We start from the raw sequence: 14,697 nt of genomic DNA, 5'->3' as shown, positions 1-14,697 counted from the left end.
CGGTTCAAGTGGAGAAGTCTGCTGTGGAAACAGATGGACAGCACGCACAGACCTCCTGAGAGGCCATTTCCCCCAACCCTACATGTTTTATTGGGTTTGCGTGGTACCTCCTAATGACACCAAATCTTCCAGCAGGAAAACAGAGTTTTAGATCTGATTAAACCCAGGTTAATTTACTGTGGGATTATGACTCTCCCTTCTTTGGATTCTAAATGCAAAACCTTTTAATGAGTCTTAAAAATGTATCTCCAGATAAAATTCAGAATCCATGCTGGAGAACCTGAAACAAAATCCTCCCAGCTATTGAAAATACAGAGGTTTCAATTAATCCCATCCTGCTTGTATAATTTTTTCCCCTTTCATATATTCTTTGTTAGTTTTTCATGGGGGGAAAACCAGCTTTTCCTGAGAGGATTTTTACTAACAAAATCCAAGTTTCCTTAAATGCCTTATTAAACCCACCACCTATGGCTGCTGGCACTGCATGACAGAAAAAGCTGTTGTAGTTTCAGCGTGGCATGTGGGAACCACAGACTGCCAGGCACTGGTTTTAACACTTCGGGTGTAAGCTTCCATCTCCTCTCTAACTTATGCTAACTCACTTTAAGGGTGCTAAATTTTGTGTTTCAAGATGCATTAGCTCTTTGTCAAAGGGCACTTCATTACTTCTGGTGCGCTTGCATTTGGGAAATGTTTGGCAGTGATTTCTCTCGATGCTTCAATTCAGAAAATTTACAGGAAATATTTTAATATGGTTATGAGAAAAGCAAAACTGGAATCTCATGATCAGTTACACCAGAAAAGACTTCTGAGGTTGTGAATCCAACCTCTGTCAACCAGGCCATGGCATTGAGCGCCTCATCCAGATTTCTTTTAAGCACCTTCAGGGACAGTGACACCAGCACCGTTCCTGTATCTGATCACCTTTTCTGTGAAGAAATTTCTCCCCATGTCTACCCAAAGCCAGCGGAGTACAGGCCTGCATGGTGCCACTATTGGCTGTGGTCACCCCAGGATGACAGGAGAGTCTTGAACTGCACCAGAGGAGGCTTAGACTGGACATGAAGAGGAATATCTCCGCGGAAAGGGTGATCAGGCATTGGAACTGCCCAAGGAGGTGTTTAAGGAGACACCAGGCACTCAGTACTCTGGCGCGGTGGACACGGTGGTGTTCGGTCCAAGGTTGGGCTCGATGAGCTCAGAGGTCTCCCCCAAGCAATGTGTTTCTGTGACTGCGAGCGGGCGGGTGGCTGCGTTACCGTGCGGGTGAGGACGTGAGGAAAACGTTAATTCTGGGGCGGGCCCCGCTCCCCCCGGGCCGGGCCGCCACCGCCTCAGGGCGCGAGCCCCGCCCGCCCTCAGCGCGCCCCGCCCCGCGGCACGTGACCCCCGGGGGGAGGCGGGCGGGGGGCGCGCGCTCTGCACCTGTCAGTCAGCGCGTCACTTCCGCCCGTCGCCGCCGCTGCCGTCGGGGACCCCCCGCTCGCGGCTCGGAGCTCGGAGCGGCTGTGAGGGCACGGACGGCGCCGGGTCCGGCAGCGCGGCGGCCGCGGCACACGGCGCGGGCAGCGGCCGGAGGAGGAGGGCTTCGAGGAGAGCGGAGCGGCGAAGAGAGGCCCGCGCCGGCCCCCGGGGTAGGAAGAGGCGGAGGAACCTGCTGGTGGTGCTGAGGACGGCGGGGAGGGCGAGTCACCCGGCAACGGTGAGGGGCGCGGGGCGCATGCGCGGGGGGTCCCCGCTCGGTGCTCGGTGTCACGTCAGGCTTCAGGAACCTTCTGGCACCGGCGCCGAGCGGGGCGCGGGAACTTCCTCCTGCCGGCTCCGGGAGCCGCTCGCGGGGAGCTGTCAGGAGGCGGCAGCGTCTCCCAGGCTGGTGCCGGTGGGAGCTCGCCGGCAGCGCTGACAGCTCGGCTCCTGCCGGACTCGTGTGCCCGGGCTGTTCCCTGCTGCCCCTGCCAGGGGCTTGGCCCGCTGACAGCATCAGCCTGGCAGCTCCCTGGCAGCGGAGTTGGTCCCAGAAGTTGGAAGAAGGGCAATCACTGCATGGCCTGTGGTCGCCAAGGTAGCGCTGGGTCATGGACTTAGCGCCAGCCTGGGACCAGATGGATCTTCCCAGGGCTTTGCTGCTGTGCGTTTCCATTGTTCATGGGCGCTCCTTGGGGATTTGGGTATTTGAGTGGAAATGTTTCTTGCTGTCAAAAAGTTACTTTAACGTGAGGTGCCACAGAGTTAGGGTGCTCCTTGAAGGTTTGGAAAAAACCAACAAAACCCAACAACAAAAAACCTGCCATCGTGTACTGCCACGCCAGCTTTTAATGCACAACTCTCTTATTGTCAAGTTCCTTGGTCTAGCTGCATTTTAAGAAACTTTACTAAATTTCTTGCTGCTGCCAGGCTCAAGATGGGGAAAAGAAGTAACAGATGAAAAAAGTAAATACTACATAAAACTCTTGCCGGTTAAAAAAAAAGAAAAAAAGAAAGTGAATATATAAAAACGTACACAGTTGTTTTTTGGGATTTTTTTTTGGCATATGTCCCTGCATGTCCTCAGGGATGGAATTGTTAGTTTGTGAATTTAGAACAAATTGTTAAACTGGATTAGCGTTTGGGCTGGAAGTTTTTCTGTCTTCTATGCAGTTTAATCTGCAGTATAAAAAGAATACAAAGCTGATTTGTTTTGCCTATACTATAAGCAGTTTAGCTATTTAGTATATTTTCTTTTTTTTTCTTACTGCTCATTACTAGTAAATTGCTTCATGTGTTCTTTGTTGCATAGACTTGAAGATGTTTAGAATCTCTTTTAATCTTTGTCTGTATTTTATACATTGTTTGGCTCCATAGGGATTCTTTCCTTGTCTGACTATGTAACAATAAGGAATTAAATACCTCAATGTTTTGAAAGCATCAAACTGGAAATTTACAGTATTGTTTTAGAAAAATCAATCAAGTAGAGTCCCATGGTTACATTTAAGGAAGCTGACTCCAGAACCTCCTGGTAACTTTTAGTACTCGCAGATTTTGACATGAAGAACACTTCAAAACATCTGAGTTTGGCAAACGATAGCTTTTATCTGCTCTGTTCGTTTGGACACTTAGTTTCTGCGTTGCTTGGAACACTGGAGGATCTTCTCACAGCTCATTAAAAGGCTTAATTGAACATTTGTCATGTGTGGCTCATCCCCTGAGAACCTGTGCAAGCAGTGAAGCATTGCTCTCTAGTGTACATAATGGCATGTTTGCTAAAGCAGGTGAGGCTGAAGAAATACCCCGTGTGTTTGGAACAGACATCAGAAAGTTCTGTGGCTCCCTGCTTACTCTGTGGGAAGGCTTTATGGGGTGGGGTTTTCTCCTTTTCTGATATTCAACCTTTTGATTTCTGGTCAAGTCTTACAGCTGAGCAGTGATGACCCTTTCAGGGCTCATTGGAAAGTCAGTAAAACCTCCCAAGTCTGAGGTGGCTTTTTTTGGTATTTTTTTGGTGGTGATTTTTTTTTCCCCATCCCCCACAAAAGAAGCTGCAGCTACATGGAAGAGGAAGTGATGTTGGTAAGAGAATGCTTCAATGTCCTCTAATTCAGTGCCCAGCACTAGGTTAATTTTACTGCCATATTAGCCACAAAAATCTAGTGGCCATTTAGGCAGGAGTGAATTAACTACGTGCAGGGCAGTTCATCATTTCTGTCTGTAAGGATGAAGGATGGCAAACTTTTTAAACTTTTTGCATTGCATTGCAGGTCTAGTTGTATATTTATTGTGTATATATATCATTTCGGTTGTGAGGAATGTTTTTTAAGAACTAAAGAATAACACTTTATCCAGAACATATGAGGAGGAGATCCAGAAGTGAAGGAATATTAAATCTTCTGTGTAGGGCTACAGAAGAGAGAGATGGTTACTTGTAATGCAGTTTGTAAAGTGATGGCTCTATCAGTTTTTCAGCAGAGGGGCTCTGTGTCTCTTGGCAAAATTGGATTCAGGCAGAAAATACAAGAATTTTACATTGCTCCCTGGAAAGTTAGTATAATTGAACAATTCTGTCTTGATGACTATTTTTTTTCTGTAAGGTAAGAAATTTTACCTGCAAAAAATTTGTTTGACAGTGACTAACTGTCACAAGGCTTTGGTAAATTCAGATTTATCTTCACAATTTCTACTGGCTTGATAGCCAGCTATTGAGATTTGTGGAAGTTCAGTCAGTTCAAGTGAATTCTATGGATTATTGCACCCTCTGAAACATCATGTATTTGTTACTGCATCTCCTACCAGGCTTTTTTTTGTAGAGCTGATTTGTTTTGAAGTCTTAAAAACATAGTTTAGAAGGTCAAAACCTGTTATTTTTGCAACATATGGGTGGAGTCATTCACTGCAAGAAATGGGTAATATTTTGCAGACCCATATTCTGATTAGTGAAAATAGTTCTATTGTGATGATAACAAACAGTTCCACTCGTGGTCTTTCCCCTATAAATGTGTGAAATCCTGTATATTTGTCTTAAAAAAAAAAAAAAAAGAAAAATATGCCAAATGAGTTTAAAATAGAGATAGGGCTTTATGTTTGTGTTCAAACAGCTTGCAACAAAGACTGTGGCTGCAGAGGCTTTTTCCTATAGAGAGGTTTAAACGGTTTTTATTTTCTTCACTCTTTGGACATTTCTAAGGACATTTGGGTGGGGCATCTGCTGGATCTGAGCCCTGTATCTGGTGGGAACCCTGCACTGATTGTCCAGGTTCCAGTCTTGCTGGCAGCTCTCCTCACGTGTCTCTTCTGTTCTGAGCTCCCTGCAGTGTGTTAGGATTAAAATTTGTGCTCAGCTGTGTAGGATAATAATACATGGACAAAACTGAAAAGGTGAGAGTTGGAATCTTATGAATGTGGTTCTTTCTTCCTTTATACCTTTTTTTTTTAAGGGTGTATATTTGAAAGGTTTGCTCCCCTTTTGCTGAACTTTACATTTAATTAAATCTTTTGTTGTCTTGGCACTCTAGAAACGTAATCAGGTTAGTTAATTTTATTCTGTAATGTAACTCTTAACCTTATGATTTCTGGTGGTGTCTTCAAATTTAGTCATAATCAAGTTTTGATGGGAGACCTCAGTACCAGACCTTTTTTTTTTTTTTTTTTTTTTGTCTTTTCTTTTTCTTTCTCCATCTCTTGAAATTCAGAGGATCATTGCTGCAGCATTGAACTCTTCATTGAAATGTTTTTCTCCTGCAGTGGGGTTGCTGAGCCTGTCCTTTATTTTGGTGGCACGTGCTCAAGGTTCTGACAGAGGCAGTGTTTCAATAGTGATGGGGCTGTGTAACCATTTTGTAATCTGCTGAGTTCCAGTGTGTGTTTCTGCTTACCTGCTTGGGAGGGGAGGAACAAACTGATGATAAATGTATGTAATGGGATAACTTATGTATAATAAATTAAGTGCATTATATATTTATGGTTTGTTTTTTTTGGTGTCTCTGAGATAGCTTGACTTCTGTTCCAAAGTCTGTTTTAACAGCAGTGACAATTGTTAAACTGCTTTGGTTTTATAACACGAAGCTTGCAAATTGCATAGTTTTGCTGATAATTTCTTCCTGCCTGTAACTTTACTGTACTTTTATAATGCCATTGCACCGAAGTTCTGCATTATCTGATGCAGGGGCAATGAGATGTGTGTGCTTGGTGGAGTAGAGCTTTGCACTGGGGGGTGGCGAGTAGGATGAATATAATTAGCTGTTACACAAGATACAAAAGCCTTTTTATTTATTAACTACTGTTGTTAAGAGTGTGATGGGATCTGTGTGAGCAGGAAGTTTCTTTAGAATTCTGCACATGTGCATTGGCAGCAGCAGATGAGAGCAAATCTGGCAGTGTGTGGTGGTGGGTGTGAGGCACTGGGCAAACATCGACTTTTTCTGGTATCGCTGATGGTTTTATTTTCTTGCTACAATGTAGTTGGAGGATTAGAAGTTATTGTAATGCAGTTAAAAAGCCTTTGGATTTTATCTAGTAAGTGAATATAAAACATTGTTTTTGCATATCAGAACTAGCTAACATTTTGATCATCTCCCAGCTTGTTCTTTGGAAGTGTAGGGTTTTTTTAATGTTGCTTGAATCAGTCGCTGTATTTGAGGTTTTTCTAGTAGGATCTGTCTCTCATGAAGGTCTATGAGTGATGGGTTTTTTTCAGAGAGAGTGTGATCAGATTCTGTCAACTAAAATTGTAGACTAAACTTTAATGACTGGGAAAGAAATACTAATCAGTATTATGGTTTCTTTGCTTGTAAATTAAAAACAAAACAGTATACAAAATTCTATTAGTTTTAGTTATATCTCTTCCAGAGGAGCTTTCATGAGGTGTTTTGTTTCTTTCTTGCATGGAAAGGACATAAAGGCTTAATATAAATTGTTCTAATTTGTAAATTAGAAGGCTTGTTGCCACATTCCCAGGGAACAAAAATTGCATTAGAATTACATTCCACTAAATCTTACGTTGTGTTTTTTGTGCTTCTACTTGCTTTGTCGGTATAACTGGTATTTTTTCAGTTGAGTGGGTTTTTTGAGGGTATCTCAAGAAGTGCTAAAAAAAAAAAAAGAAAGAATTACTGCTTAACAGAGTTGAGGTTTAATGTGTGTGTGAGTGCACATGTGAAGGTATACACAGGCAAACAGTTCATTAATTAAAGAGCTGGTGTTGATGCTTCTGCTGACTCCTTTTGTGATTGTGTGCAAAACTGCAGCGAGCTGGTTTCCTTCTGATTCCTTCTAAACCAGAAAGCAAACAGGGCACTGAAGAGTTAGGAACCATGAGAGTCAAAGGGAGCAGGAAAATCACATCTGCTTGAGAAGATTTTTATTCTAACGAGGATTCCTTCAACGCTGCAAGTTAAATTTTGTTATACCTAATTTCAAACAGTATGCCTTAATGGGGATGGACATTGTGTTCTTAAGGAGACCAGCTTATTAAATTCAAAATAATAACTGAGCCAAATTGTCTGATTTGCCAGTCTGGACTTGTGATTAAAATACCTCTTGATAGCTGATTTCACTGAGTCAAAAAGAGGAAATCTTGCTTTAAGAGTCTATTTTAAGCTAATCTTGCTGGTTGAAAAACTTTTATTTAAAATAATTACTGTTTTGACTACTCAAATGTATTAATGAGTACTTAAATGTGATTATTCTTTTTACATGGAGGATGTTCTGTGTCTGGTCAAGCACTGGCACATCTCTGCATGTCTTTCAGTACTCTTGAGACAAATTTGTCCTTTTCCGTGTCCTGTGTTTGTGGTAGAGCTCTGTTTGTGAGGTTTATTTCAGTTCATCTTTTGTATAAATTTACTCCAAGCCATGTCCCCTCCCCAGCCTGGCTATCTTTTCAATTTTGACTGGATTATTTCAAACAAGCAAAATACTCTGTTTTTACTTGTTAGCTGAACAAAAGCTGAAAATCAGATGAGCAAAAGCTCTTTTGCCCAAAAGCAGTTCATCCATTGGGAATGCTCACAGTAATTTGAGTGTACAAATGGCATAAAAATCAGTCAGTGTTAATTGTTACACTTCTGACATAACATTACAAAAAACCAGTTTCCTTTTAACTCAACAAAACTTAAGAGTAAGATCAAGAGTGCTGGTTGCCATTTTTTGGAAACATGAATCAATGTAGGTGAACAGTTGAATGGCTCTGTGTGTTCTCTGCTGAACTGGGACACAAAAGTTTCCCAGAGAAGCTTTTTTGCTCCTGCTCACAGCTGGCAGCTGGCTCTGATGATGTAATGAAGAAAGTTCCTGTGATTCCAGCTTGGAATCTGTGTCTTTTGACCATCATTTAGAAACTCTTCTTAGAAAATGTGTTAAAATTTCACTAATTTCAAACTTAGCCAAAAAATCAATGATTTATTTGGATTTAACAGTGTGTTTGCTATGGGCATCCAGGGTGACTTCACAGGTTTTATCTAGCTGTAAGTCATATAAGTAACATAATACACTATTTTTCTTGATCAAATATAGAGTAAGAAATCAAAAACTTTGAAACTCTTAAGTGTTAAAATATTTGCTGGTAATGTTTGCTAATGCCATGAAATAATATGTTAAAAATATATATTAAAAAACAGCAGTCAGTGCTAGCTTTGGGTTTGGCTTCAGAGACAATATTAATTTCTTGCTACATAAAAAAAGCAAATAAAAGAACTGCTTAAATAGTTGAGACTTGTGGCAGACATTCTACAAGCAGAATTAATGTTTTCATTCCTATGGCAGGGTTTCAGTTTACAGCCTTTCTTTGTTTATTTTACTTGTTGCTTCATTCCTTTGTTTTAAGGAAAGGTGGTGGAACCCTGAGGACTTTAATTTAAAATGATGCCTGTATATTATTTGTACTTCAGTCATTAATGTAAAAGCTGAACTAAATGTAAATCTAAATTTTCATGTGTATTCCTCAAATATTAACAGTTAGCCATGTATTCTGTGGGGTTTTTTAGTGGCATTTCATGTGTGGGTGTAAATTCTTGAATTGCCAAGATAAGGGAATGTTATTATGATGGTAAAATGAAGCTCATGATGCTGTTTTCCCAGCATACTCTATGAGGAACTTGCCTTAATACAAAAAGCAAACCAAAATTTTTTAAATAATGCATGAGAGCACTAAAATCCACAATACAGAGCAAAGCTCTCTGTTTTACCCTCGTTTAACATGCTTGGGCTCAACATGTTGCATGGACATAGTAGGTTTTTTCAGTTTCTTGTAAAATTGTGGTGTAATATGTGGTTCTAATAAGGTGTATTTTTACTTTTTAGCATTTATATTTTGGAGAGCATGATTGTAGCTTAAGGTTGTTTTAAAATGTGGTACCAAAGAGGGGAAGTAGATTGAAAAAATGCAACTAGAATGTTTATAATTAAACTCAAACTGGTAGTTTTCTTTTGTGTGGGTTTTTTTTTTTTAAGTTGCTTTTTTCTTTTCTTTCTTGATAAAACTCGTGAAGCATTTAAGTTGTGAAATTGTAAGGGGGAAGCACGTGCTCAAATGGATCAGGATAATATGGGCAAAAGTGGAAAGAGTTGACTGAGTGGGTTAGCTCTTATTTCCTAAGTTATTTGATTGAGGCAAAAAATGTATTAAAAAACTTCACAGCATTGTTTAGTATTTGTAAAAGACTTGGGAAACAATCCTGAAGGTTACATGTCCTGCCCTAGTTTTCATATGTGTCTGCAGTGAAGTGCTGTATTTCCTGAGTCAAGGGAGGGCAAGTGGAAAGCTTCTGATCCATAGAAAAAGTGGAGATAAAATGTTTAATTATTAACAGTTTTTTACAGTGTTGGAAATAGCTAGAAATAAAACTTGCTGGAAGTTGAATAACTTTCAGAGTTTCTAGCTCATTCTAGGTTTGGTAAATGTCAGATTAATTGTATCATGGCCTTTGAAGATACCAAATCCTGAACTAAAAGGGAAAAGATTGAAATGCTCTGAAAATAGTTTGTTGCCTATAATGATATATTGAAATGTATGTAAAGGTGTGATTGTCTGAGAGGGTGAAAATGAGACGTTCACTAATTTTTCTAGGTGATAATAAGCCATATAAAGCTTTCTTCAAAGTACAAATCTGGGTTGTAAATCCGGTTTTGCTCTGACAATGAGACAACCAGCCTGTTTCAACTCCATTGTTACATTGCCAAGCCAGTTAAAGTAGAAGTCTGTATTTTTTTTTCTTTTTTTTCATGCCTCCTGAATGAAATTAATAATCAGGCAGCCTGTTCATCTGCTTCACCTGGCCAAAGTGGCTGAGCTTTCATGTCAGTGAACTGAGCACAAAGTTGCCTCTGCTGAGAAAGCTGGCCTGCAACATTGTTCATTTGGTGCAGGATTATAAATGAGTGGTTACTCCTAATTTGGTTTTTTTATTAGGTGATGCTTGTTTTGAAGGTTTGTTTCTTTCAGCATGTCAGCCTGAAGCATTGTGGCAGATACATCAAAGGTTTTCTCCCAGCTGCCCTTAACCCCACAGCTGGCCAGTGTGTGGTTTTCTGATTCAACATGGACAAGCTGACTTTGGGAGAGAAATAGACTTTTAAGAAAATAGACTGTGTGCACCTTCATATTTTAAAGTTTACTTGATATATTTGGATTGATTGAAATCTACTTACATGCAAAGATTATGTTGACCTTCACTTAAAATACCAAAACAATAAGAAAAATGTCTGTACAAGGCTTCCATGAATTATAAGGGGGTGATGAATTGCAACTGCTTCACTGTTGGAATCTGGTAGGATCTTTTAGTAACTAAGAATTTGCAATAACAGATTTGAACATGATGGGGTAAAAAACCAAATAAAAACCCGTTTACTAGAATATAACCCTTCATTTTCTGTTGTCAGCTCACCTGGAATCCTGATCTCAGACCAGGATTCAATTGTGTGAGGTGTAACAGATTTACAACCTATGTGTAATACAAGGCAATAGACAGGCACAATTTAAACATTTTTTAAGCCTGAAATATTTTTTTCCTAGGCCTCAATTCAAGAAAATGCTGAGGAGGTGGAAGCAGTCTTATATAGAGCTTATTACCAATGCCCTTAACACATGGATGCAGTTTGGGGAGGGTTGGAGCAGGAAAACTGCTTTATTCAAACTATCAAGTGTACTCTGGGCTCCTGTTGTGATAGGCTAATGAATGGTCTGGCATTTTGGTACTGAAACCAGAGGGCTTGGTTGTCAGGAATTTGCAAGCAAAGATAAAGTTTATTTGTCCTGATGTGGAACAGAAGCTGAAGCTGGTGTGGGAGAACAAAGGGAGGGAAGGTCCTTGTCTCTAGTCTGTCATATCAGTTTCCAGTTATGAAACAAAAGGCTTCAGTGAATGTACTTTGAAGCTGGGGAAAGCCTCTTTATTGTCTAGTTTTGGTGATGAGTGTTGTGGTTATGTGTATGCCACAAGCTTGTTTTGCCCAGTCACAGTTGCTGGAGTTTATTGAGAGCAGGTAATGGGGGAGACCAAGGGGCTGAGGTGACCCTTTGACTAATTCTGGGCATTGCATTGGCTCCACTGTGTCATGAACCTGCCATTGAAATTTTTAATACCACAGAAAATCATAAAGGCAATTTACTGCGGTTTGTAGCTATTTTGAGAGCTGAGAACATGAAAAATGTCCAGATAGTCTGGATTCTAAATAAAAGGTGACAAAAACGTGGGTGGTTCTATGGAATCTGCCTTGGGGGAAGTTGCTTCCTGTATCCAGACCTGCTGATCACTTGGACTTCGAACTGGCAGTTAGGACACATAGTCAACTTCCTAGAAAAGATGATCAGTACCACCAAAAGCTAGTTGACTCTAAATTTTCCTTAGTTAGGATTTTGGTTTTGGTCTTGCTGTTTAAAGGTGTTGTATTAGACCAGTGCCTGAGATCCTTCTAAAAATTTCATAGCCATTAAATATTTTAGTATGGTAGTACTTTAAAACACTCTGTAACCTACTTAGCCCTCTTTGATTCTTTGGAAGAGGATTGAATGAGTCTGCAAATTATTTCAGAATTGTTAAGACTTAGATGTCCCATGCTAATTTTCACTTCAGATTTGGTTAGCTTATAAGTGAAAAGAGGGATTTGCTGTTTTGGGGGCTTTCTCATAAGCTGTTCTAATGTGGTCTTTATGCTTTCTAGTTCAGAACAAGAAACTGATGATTTGACAATTCCTCTAACGTGATGTTTGGATTCCTAACTGAGTTTAAAACTGTTGAAAACTATGATCTAATAATATTTTCTTTATTTTCAGATTAACTGCTGAAGTACTGATCGAGTTCTGCTATTCTTCAATGAGGAACTACAGGCTGATCTTTTGCCATAATCTTAAACAGCCATAAATGACAAAAGAATGCTTGGTCAGTGAGGGCAGCTGGCGCAAAAAGCGTTTTTCAAACTCGGCTGTTTAAGTACTCTGAGGTGGGTTTCTTAACTTGCTTTGCTGGGGGGAAAAAAAAGCAAGTGTGAGTTTCAGAATGTCTAATCTATTAAAATTTACCTCTTAGTAAAGAGGATTTTAGTTTGGTTGGAGTGCTTTGACTAACAGCATATACTTCATGTTCTGTGTGCCAGTTCTGTGAAAGTGACTGCTTGTCTTTAAGCAAGTATGTTTTCTTTTCTTTTTATTATTTATTTTGAAAGGACATCTTTTTCTTTGCTAGAAGAAATATTTGGGTTTTTACAGGATAACAGCTTGACTGACTTACACTGCCCTTTGTTATCTATCTAGATCCTTTATCAAGCAAAGACATGCAAGTGAAGCTCGAGCTTCTGCATGACAGAATGGTATCACTGAGCATCTAGAAACTAGCTTTGGGGGTTTTCTGTTCAATAAAAATTTTAATTTGATGCAGGTGTTGAAAGCTTTATTATGTAGACCAGAAAATGCCAACTGTATTTTAAAATTATTGCAGCACCAGTTATGTATCACAAAATAGTTATTTCATATAACTGAAACTTAGGGTTTTGGTTTGGTATGATCCACTGGTTTCATTTCCTGTTGAGAGGTTTTGTATTGAGTTCTGAAAGCCTGATTACTAAATATTGTCAGAAAAAGTACTGAGGAATCTATAAAATACCTTAGAACCTAATTAGAAATGTGGAAACTAGAATTTTCTGCATTTTGCTTGGTACTGTATATGTTCTTCTCAGTCCTCTGGTGAGGGTTGGACAGAATACCTCAGTGATAGTTGTTTATTGAGTTAGCTGTGTTTGGGGTCATTACAGAATTGTCCATTAAAGCAGTGAATGGATGGAGACAGGTTAGAGAGTATTTGCATTTGGTAATTAAAACACTTTGTTACTGATCATTGCTTTCAAAAACATATATTGACATGGGCTTTTTGCTTTTAATTTCTCTTTATGACAGAAAAGACAGCTTTGATTTTTGGCTGCAAAAAGATATGAGGAAGAGCTCCTCCCCTTCCTTGAGTAACTGCAACTCTGTTCTTGCTAACAAAATATTTGGAATTCCACTTGATGAGCTGCAGCAAGAAGGGCAACCAGACAATGAGGTTCCGTTCATAGTCCGCCATGTCGTGGACTATATTGAGGAACATGGTATGTATCACCTTGCTGGATTTAAAATTATAGATTTCACTGTTACTCTTACAGAGTAGATTGTGGGGTTTGAAGAGTACTTATTTTCTGAGATTAATTATTCAACTGGATGGTGATTTGGTTTGAGTACTTCCTTTCTTTGTTCCTATTATGTGTATCAGTGTTTTCTAGTCAACAGTAATGTAGTCAGCTCTGCAGGGCACCTCATAGGAAATGCTGTGCTTTAGGTACTACTAACATTTTCCCTTGTTATTTTATTGTTCCTGGGCACAAGACTGTTGGGAAGAGAACTGCTGGAAGTTGTGCAAAACTGTTGTCCAGAAAATGTTTGTCAGTATGAGAACTGTGGATATCTGATTATCAGTATTTTTTCCTATATATTTGTCTGCCCTAAAAAGTTTATTTCTGCAATTTCTTTTCTAACTCAGGGGGTCTGGAGCAAGAAGGACTTTTCCAAGTCAATGGGAATGCTGAGACAGTGGAGTGGCTCCGGCAACGATATGATAATGGAGAAGATGTGGACCTGGTTAAAGAAGCAGATGTACCCTCAGCTATTAGCCTTCTTAGATTTTTTCTTCAAGAACTTCCAGAGCCAGTTATTCCAGGCAGTTTGCACATACATTTGATGCAACTTTCTCAAGGTAATAACTATTTTTGATTCAATGTTTTTCTTCTATGATTTTAAAAGTAAAACCCAGTATTGAACTGACATTTATAGTGATACTAAGGTGTCTTTGGTGCTCTGTGTAATAATAGTGATAATACTGTGGTGTACTTTGGTTGCAGTGTTATCTGTTAGGACTGGAAATGGGATTGAGTTATATTCACTTGGTGTGACAGCAGAATTCCCTTCTATGATTGTAAAACGTATTGTGAAAATTGTTGTTTTTCTCCCATCTTTGAATAGATCTCTGTGGATGGGTTTATGGATTTATATGTATTGTTTTTAGCTTGCAAGTGCCCATTTAGTTTCCTTTTGTTAAATACATAGAAACTTCACTTAAACTTGGAGCTTATTGTCTTTATGGTGTTCTTTAAGTGTAGAAGTTACTTCAGAAAAATTTGAAGTTATCTGTAATAAGGAAATCAAACCACATAAACCCTTAACCAGTGTTTTCAGATGCTAAAATGAGACTTTTTATTTCCTCTAATAGGATTTTGCCTGTCTGATAGACATAGTTAGTTTTTCAGAATTACATCATCACCTGCATTTGAGGCATGCAGAGACATGCAGAAGGTGGTAGTAATGATTGACCCATATGTTCTCCCTCTTCAGCAGTACTTCCATATCATTAGGTCAGGCTTAGTCCTCGGGATAACTTCATTATACAGCGAGGTGTGGCCTGTATGCATCGTTAGGAGCTCATTGCAGGCAGGTGGTTCCTCAAAGACAGGTGATTTGGGTAATTGAGGTGTGAATGTGGCAATCCCAGTGCCTGTGGCCCTGAGTCCCACAAGTGTGTATCCCTGCTTTAGTGCCAGAGGTAAAAACGTTCTGCCTTTGGGCCTCTGGTTGTTTAGAGCTTACATTTCAGAACGGATGAGTTAGACAAAACATGGAGATGTGTATGTTCAGAGTGGTCTGATTGTCACCTTGCTGTGCTCCCTTTCTTTTTAAAAGTCTGCATTGTTGAAGTACTTCTTAAAGTC

General features: G+C 39.8%; 1 protein-coding gene across 6 annotated transcripts in view; it reads left to right on the top strand.

The window, feature by feature from the left end:
* The first annotated feature begins 1,407 nt into the window (after positions 1–1,407).
* FAM13B (family with sequence similarity 13 member B) overlaps positions 1,408–14,697 on the top strand; it is a 43,984-nt gene continuing 30,694 nt past the window's right edge. Inside the window, exons 1-4 of one of the 6 annotated variants that reach the window (XM_079320185.1) lie at positions 1,408–1,702; positions 11,741–11,907; positions 12,857–13,047; positions 13,476–13,688. In XM_079320185.1, the coding sequence (XP_079176311.1) occupies positions 12,891–13,047; positions 13,476–13,688 (370 nt within the window). In that variant the 5' untranslated portion in view covers positions 1,408–1,702; positions 11,741–11,907; positions 12,857–12,890. The remainder of the gene's footprint in view (positions 1,703–11,740; positions 11,908–12,856; positions 13,048–13,475; positions 13,689–14,697) is intronic. The other 5 variants (XM_079320184.1, XM_079320181.1, XM_079320180.1 and 2 more) reach the window with 5 other exon arrangements.

The sequence above is a fragment of the Erithacus rubecula genome (assembly GCF_903797595.1).
Source record: "Erithacus rubecula genome assembly, chromosome: 16".
Lineage (NCBI taxonomy): Eukaryota > Metazoa > Chordata > Aves > Passeriformes > Muscicapidae > Erithacus > Erithacus rubecula.
Note: the sequence above shows the minus strand (reverse complement) of the source record. Positions and strands in the feature narration are given on the sequence as shown.